Source organism: Kryptolebias marmoratus, linkage group LG6 (assembly GCF_001649575.2).
Source record: "Kryptolebias marmoratus isolate JLee-2015 linkage group LG6, ASM164957v2, whole genome shotgun sequence".
NCBI lineage: Eukaryota > Metazoa > Chordata > Actinopteri > Cyprinodontiformes > Rivulidae > Kryptolebias > Kryptolebias marmoratus.
The window spans coordinates 26,568,840-26,576,938 of record NC_051435.1 but is presented as its reverse complement, the minus strand read 5'-3'; the positions used below and the strand labels follow the sequence as shown (position 1 = coordinate 26,576,938).

The 8,099-nt window shown below is 38.4% G+C and overlaps 1 protein-coding gene across 1 annotated transcript in view; it reads right to left on the bottom strand.

Moving 5' to 3' along the window:
- Nucleotides 1-8,099, bottom strand: part of LOC108243554 (phosphodiesterase 1A, calmodulin-dependent) — a 66,587-nt gene that overhangs the window by 43,931 nt on the left and 14,557 nt on the right. The window contains exon 2 of the mRNA XM_017429085.3: nt 74-100. Within this exon, the coding sequence (XP_017284574.1) occupies nt 74-100 (27 nt within the window). The remainder of the gene's footprint in view (nt 1-73; nt 101-8,099) is intronic.

The following is an 8,099-nucleotide window of genomic DNA, read 5'->3' as shown; positions in this document are numbered from 1 at the left end:
CCACCCCCCAACAACACCACCACCACCCACACCACCCGCCTTGTGTACATGTGTGTGTGGGGGGATGTCTTACCTCTGTGATGTACTTTTATATTTCTGCCTGCAAACAAAAGCAAAAACAGGAATTACTCAAATGAACTCATGGTGTTTCTCATTCAGATGTTTCTCATCATAAACTGATGTTAACACAAATACAAAGTTTCAATAAACAATTATACATTAAAGGTAATACATTACACTGCATTACATTAAATTACAATACATTATGATAATGTACAGTGTTAGCATTGTTTCATTGTTAAATCTTAATAGTCAGCCTGCAGAATCCCAAACTGCTGCTCCTCATCACTCTGACCAAAATAGCTCTTGTTCAGAGAGTGATTTATCAGCGCAACCTTTTGCGCCGCTGTTAATGAGAAATATTTCATATTTAGTGTTCTGCCTCTGTCGCTACTTTCTACCATTATGAGACAGATTTATGAACTAGCTTTATCTACAGGATCAGACAGCAGGCTGCAATAAACCCACTGCGAAAGCATAAAGAAAGCACACCTACATTAAAGTCATTTAGCAAAATCAAGGTGTAAGTGTGATGTTTATTTTATTCCTTTTTCATATCACCAGTGTAGCTGTTAAAAAAAAGTAACTAAAGCCCCATTTTGACTTACAATACCCTTTCCCTTTTTCAGGGAATCACAAGATTCCCTCTAATTTAGGTTTGCATGTTCACTGAGGTCCTACTTTAAGTCCTGTGAATATTATGTAAATGAGTTCAATGAAGTGTGAAAAAGGTGAGTTGTCACTGTTCTGAATCAGCGCAGATGACTTGATTACAGCAAACAGTTAGATTGGAAAAAAGGAACGCCACTTCAGATGTATTTCATAAAATGGCATTTTCTCAGAAGTGTGTTAGTGTTTTCCCCTTGGAACATAATTGTAAAACAATTCAAATTTAGCATTTTCATAAATGATCTTGCTACCATTCTGAAGCTCACACCATCCTCTGTGTTTTCCTAAATTATTTAAACACAGAGACATGCCAGAGTTTGAAGTTTGTAGTAGTTAAAATTTGAGAAATTATTTTGTTTGTTTATAAAAATTGAAATAGCTTTTAAAAGATATATCTGTATTAACTCTAAAAATAACCTGAACTCTAAAATTATTTTACAGAATTTTGAAAGGAAATAACTTTTTAATGACCACAAAATGATCAACAGGTCTTGGATGAAAAATGCTTTAAAAAGAATGGAAGTAGCATTCCTTCAAAAACTGCACATTTCCCACCAGTCTTGTGTGCCAGCATTTTAAATGAAGATCTTTTGTGATCTGTTAGTGCTCAGAGATTATGTTGGGGATTCGTCTCAGCTACTGCCACACAAGGTTTTGGCTCAATATTTGTAAAAATATAAATGTACAAAAGTTATATCCATTTTTGTGTTTGCTAAGGTCAATTAACTGTGCCTAATCCTGAAACAAGTTGACTCTAAAAGTCAATCAGTTGTAGATGTAAATTCTAATTCTAAATTACTTTCTAAGAAGTTCATTAAAATCTGTCTACTGCTTCATCAGATATTTTGCAAACAGACAGACAAACCCATACACACACACCATCCTGGATGACAAACTGATTTAGGGCAGATGGATATAATCAGTTTGTTTAGATAAAAATGGAAATGAGCAGAGAGATTTAAAGACGCTTGAAGACTGGTGTAGACAAACAAATGTGCACACTAGGTTTGTTTTTAAAGCACATTTGGAACAGCTGCTGTTGACCAAAGTGATGTCCTTTAATTACAGATTGTTGTTGAGCAGGCGAGAAAATCCTGAATTCCCTTTAAGCTGCTCGTAGACACTTGGTTTCAACACTATTTGTATCCAAGAAATCAAAGTTGAAAGAGTCCTGACCATAAGTGATTTTTTTCCCCGAGACGTGTGTTTGAACCTGTAAATTGAGGTGAAACAAGTCAGACCATGACTGTACTGCTCTGTGGCCCGTTTTCAAACAGGAGGTGAGCTCTCTGAGTTAACTGTGTGGGAGGGATGAAAGTCGGTAAGGAGAGGTGAAAGTATCAGGTGGAGTCTGCTTCAGAGGCTCCAGGGAGTTATTTATTAGAGTTTGCACTGGGTATCAGTTTGGTCAGAGGTGGCAGCAGCAGCAGCAGCTCATGGAGGCAATTTGCGCTACTTTAAACCTTTTACTGTCTGATTGCTGTAATTTGCATCTAAATGCTTCCTCTCTGAGTCATAACTTAGCCAAACACACACACACACTTGGGCACAATACCTTTACATTTTGGGTGACTCACATATCCAGAGAACAACATCAATACTGATGATAAATAAACATCCATAAATCTGTTAAAAACAACACAAATAAATATGCTCAGAACAACTCAGTGACCTGTCTGTTCATCCTGGATGTTTTATACAAACAGAAAACATCCCATTTATTGTTTGTAATCATGAGGTTTGCACCCATTAGAGCATTCGAATTACAGGGGCTGTGGTTCCAGATCGCAGAGACAATTAACTCCCAATGAAAAGCAGGAAAAGAAATAAAGGTTGACTCAAAGCTGTACATGGGCCCAAACACAAAAGATAAAATAAAATAAAAAGGAGCTATTTTTGTCTTCCACCAATCAAGCCTGAATCTGCACCCCATCCACTTTTTTATGTTGTCACACTCCATTTCTCTTTCTTTCTTTTATTTATTTATTTATTTATTTATTTCATTCCTCCAGGCATGACAGCTGACACAGACCTCAGAGTGAGTCTACAGAGGTTGATTATTCGTGCCGTATGCTGATGGGGATGCGGATGTTTGCACCAAAAAGGTGCATCAATAAAATGTCTGCAAGCCGGCAAACATAAGAAAACCCTCTGATTCCTCAAGAAACAGCCTTTTTTCCTCTCACTCTAATTTTCATATGAAGAAACAGTATCTTTAAATAACTGCAAGAAATTGTTCCACATAATATTGCTGCAGCTGATGTGTGTGAAGCACAGCAGAGCCATATGGATCGTTGCCAGTGGCTGAGAGCTGCTGCTGTGTAAAGATGGAGGCAAATTAATGAGACTTTCTCAATAAGATTGTGCAGCAACAAATAATCGGGCTGGCCTCAGATTCAGCTGCGGTTTGGCCTAAAGGTTGGAGGATCTTCAGCACTTTGATCTTGGACCTGCAGGATAAATGTGGGCCAACAGGGAATCAGTGTGTGAGCGCAGTGAGACGAACACACCTCCCAGTGGAGCGCCCCTCCAGAAATTAAACAGAAAATGAGCAGCAGGCTGCAGCTGCTTTATGACGATCTCTTGTGTCATTTCACTTATTCACTGTGCATCAGTTTAGTCTTTGTATCCTTTTTGTCTTTATTTCTTTTTGCTTTCTTCCACTGTGTAGTTATAGCTGTCACTTTTTAAATTTTCTTCTTTGTGCGTTTGGTTTTTTTGCATTTTTGCCTCTACTTTTGTCTGGCTGAAGCCATTTTGTTAAGATTTTACCACTTTAAAGTTGTTTTGTGTCATTTACAAACTATTGCCCTCTGCCAAAAGTCAAAAGTTAGTTGTTGTTACGACCCAGCTCAGCTAGGGAAAGGGGAAGCAACATTTAAACAACCCAGATGTTACAGGTTTAACAGTTAGGCATTTATTGTTTTGGTAAAAATAAAAATAACAGATAACAAAACAACTACAATCTAAAGCTAAGGAATTACAACCAAGAGAACTAAATAAAACAGAATCCACAAAGCATTCAGAGAGATAAACAAAAGAACTTAACCAAACAAAATAGACTTTAAGTCCAAGTTAACCAGAGTTAAACAAAACACAAACTACAAATCTCTACTAGAGTTAAAACAGAAAACCCATGGGGACAAAAGTTAGCCAAGCTATTACAGCTGACAACAAGCTAAACAAAGACACACCGGCCGTAACAGTTGTGTATCTGTATGTTAGCAAAATATTTCATGAACTACTGGACAGGTGGTCAGATTTTAATGAAACTTGCAGAAAGTATTCATTTAATATATCATATAGCTTTTGAGTCAAATTGATTTACGATGGCTGCCAACTTACCTCTAAAAAACACAAAAATGTTTTGGCCTAATATGTGGTGTGGTAGTAGCTGAGACTGATCCACAAAACATATTCTGAGTGCTAACAAATTGCGCAAGACCTTTGTTTAAAATTTTCCCATTACATATCTGGAGCTAACGCTGTCTGTTAACAAAATGTCTCATGAACCACCAGACAGATTTTAATGAAACATTCAGAAAGTATTTACTGAGTGCACATCCAGATCTGATTAACTTTTGGAGTCAGTTCAATTCATGGTGGCAACCACAGCTAGTCGACATTAGCAACACAAAAAATGCATAAAACTCAGTTAATTTTACAGATATTCTGCTAAACTTTGTGTGGTAGTTGCTAAGAGTCATATACTGAGCATGACATGTCATGATAACGCATAACGTTTTTTAAAGTTCAACCAAAACATCTATGACTGTCAGTTTTCAGCATAAGATGTCATCAAATCATAGGTCATTATCTGTAAAACTGAGTGAGTTACAGCTGGCTGTGGTGGCTATTTATCTCCAAAAGTTATTCAGTTGTAGATGTACATCCAGTCAGTACTTTCTAAAAAAAACAAAAGCTGACGTGGCAGCAAGAAGAAAACTCAAACCAAACAAATACAGAAACTGAATGGACATGGGCAGGAGATGAGCAGAACCAGACATCAGGGAAACTAGACCAAGTGGCAATAGACAACAAACCAGCAAGTAAGTGGAGGAGATGACCAGGTTTAAAGACAGGGGGCAATTAGGAGAAGTGGGCACAGGTGAGATGATTGCAAGGCTTGAAGCAGGTGTAGATGGGCGTGACAGGCGGACACGAGATAGACTGAGGAGAAATGAATGGAAAAATACTGGAAACAGATACAGCACAAAAATGAAACCAACAAGGATAACAAAAACCAAGAAAAACACAAAGAAAAACACAAAACCTGACACATCCAGTGGTTCATGAAATATTTTGCTAACATATAGGTACACAAACATGTAGACATGGGCAAAAATATTATTGCCCACCTTTGCCTTTTGGCAGCCAATGATATTGCTCCTATAATTATTCTTTTAGCCATCTTTAATTGTACTTCAGAAAATCATCAATGAAAACTAAACCCATGAGCTTGTTTTGTAGAAAGAAGATTCTCATTAAAGGCAGCCAGCTATGGGGGGCCCTAAATTCTAGGGGCCTCTTCATTATTTGTCTCAAGCCTAGAAATAGTTAACTTATAAGAATAAAAACCGTTCCTAAAAATTGCTACATAAACTCCCACACATGCGGAGAACACAAGTGAAAATCTATCACTAAAACATTTTGAAAAGAATTTTATATTGACATGTTTTGTTTGGAGTTTTTTTTTTTCCTTTTGTTTGAGTCCTCCCATGTAGGAACAAAACAATCTAACACAAAGGATTTTACTGAACCTGTTATCTGCTGATGACAGTCTGTTTTATACAAAACTGCAGCTCCCAGATGAAGCCCAGGGATTTCACAAGGTCATAAAACTGTGGGGGGAAAATGGTGAAGAACCAGGCTTATGAACCATTTTCATATATTTCCTCATCATTAAATGTGAAAATCTAGTTTGCAGTGAAAGGTTACACTTCATTATGTTTTTTAAATCGGATTTTATGAGGCTGGATTTTGTTACTTACTGATCCATGGCAAAGTTAAGTCATTATAAACATTAAAGACTTAGCCTTTCTTCAAGGAATGCATATTGCCTGCCACCTTTCATGCCAGAATTTTAGACAAATATCATCTTGTGTTGAGAAATGATGGAATTATAGCCATTTTAGTCAGACCTTAAAAATAACATTAGATGTCACAGTCAGAGTATGTTTTGTGAATGACTCTCAACTACTTTCACTTTTAACTTTAGCTCAATATTTGTTATAGCCATTTTTGTGTTTTCTGAAGTTGAATTGAATTCAGATGAACTGACTCTAAAATTTAATGAGTTGTAGATGTACATCTGATGATTACTTTCTGAGAGCTTCATTAAAATCTGTCCTTTGATATTGTGCAAAGAGACAGACAGAAAACACGCACACACACACACACACACATCATCCTGGATGACAAATTGATTCATCAACCCTTGGATAAGGGTTCATAAATTATTTAGCTGACAAATAAACAGGGTTGACTCCAAAAGATAATGTCAAAGTTTTAAGCAAAGATCTTGCGTGATGTGTAGCACATGGAGTACGTGTTGTGAAGGATTCTCAGCTACAACCAAACTATTTCTTAACACAATATCTGTAAAATTGACTGAGATAGAAATATTTTAGGATTTTCTAAGATTGTTTGACTGTGGTAGTTATCTTGAATAAGGCTGACTTCAAAAATTAATCAGTTGTAGATTTACATGATTTTTTTTTTCCTGAAAATTTTATTCAGATCCACCAAATGATTTGTGCATATTTTGCTAACAAAGTTGACTTCAAATTTAACAACATTTTGAACAAAGACCAAGTACAATCTATTAGCACACAGAATATGAGTTAGGAATCAATCAGAATCAGACCAAATTTTAGGTCAGCCTCTTTAAGACACTTAAAGTCATACGTCTTTAAGATGTTTAAGACTCATGCATCAAGGATTCTTTTCTCAGAGTTTTATTAAAATTTGTCCAGCGACTCTTTAGTTACTTTACTAACACATACACAGACAAAAACATCCAGCAGCAAATAAAAATAAAGCATCTTTATGGACCAGAGAAAGAACCCTGCAGGGATGTACATGTCTACTGCAGATATAAATCTAACAATGATCAGCAAAAGGCTCCATTTGGTCTGAAATTAGCCCATCACAGTTCTGGAGCCTGACCACTGCAGCTAATTACAGCTCTGACAAGTCTCAGCTCTAAAATGGGACAGCAGCAACCTGTTTTTTCAGGGTTGGACACTCTGACCTGTGTAGGAAGATCAGAAATGAATTAAAAAAGAAGGGGCCCTAGCAGATTCTAGCTTTGTTTTCCTGGTCAAAAAACAAAAATCACCGCAGTACGAACACTGGAAGGTGAGGCTGGAGAGAGTTTCTGGAAAATGACTCATCACTCTGTCATGACTTTTCCAGGCTGACGCCTCCAGGAGAAGAATTTCTCTTCCTCCTGATCCAACTTCACTTTGTCTCATGCACATTTTGTCTTTGCAATACATTGAGCATGTCGTCACTGCATGGCTTTGTTTTTGAAGCACCACCACAAGGTTTGTCCTTTGCCTTTCTAATAATTATTTCATCAGAGCAGCTTTTGTCAGGCGTTCTGATCTGAAGATAAAAGTCAAAATAAAGGTAGAAATCCTTCAAAAAATGGATACACCTGCTGGCTTTCATGCCAGAGTTTTAAGCTAAGATGTGAGATATGCTGAGAAATGACAAAGTTGTAGCCGTGTTGGTCAAACCTTGAAAATAATGTTATGTGTGATCTTGTGCAAAATCTCATGTGATCTGGGCTTGGAATGTGTGTTGTGAATAACTGTCGGCCACAACCACACCAAATTTTAGCTTAATATCTGTAACATTCACTTAGGTACAGCCATTTTTGTGTAAGCTAAGGTAAATTAGCTATGGCACTCATCTTGAATTGGGTTGACAATCCATTTTAGGTCAGCTGTGGCTCAGTGCTTAGAGCAGTTGTCCTCCAATGAGATAGGAGGTAGGTGGAGGTTCAATTCCTGACAGCAGTCATATGTCAAAGTGTTCCTTTGACATATGACGTCGACCCTCGGCGTGGTTGGGCAGGACGAGGCGAAGGCGTCATCCGGGACCCTTCATGCGACAGGTGAGGCGAAGGCGTCGTCCGGGACCCTTCGTGAGGCAGGCGAGGCGAAGGCATCGTCCGGGACCATTCGTGAGGCAGGCGAGGCGAAGGCGTCGTCTGGGACCCTTCGTGCGGCAGGCGAGGCGAAGGCGTCGTCCGAGACCCTTCGTGCGGCAGGCGAGGCAAAGTAGCGGCGTCCGGGACCCTTCGTGCGGCGGCGTCAGCAGGGCCCGCCCGTGGAACAGCGGCAACGGCGTCAGCTGGGCCC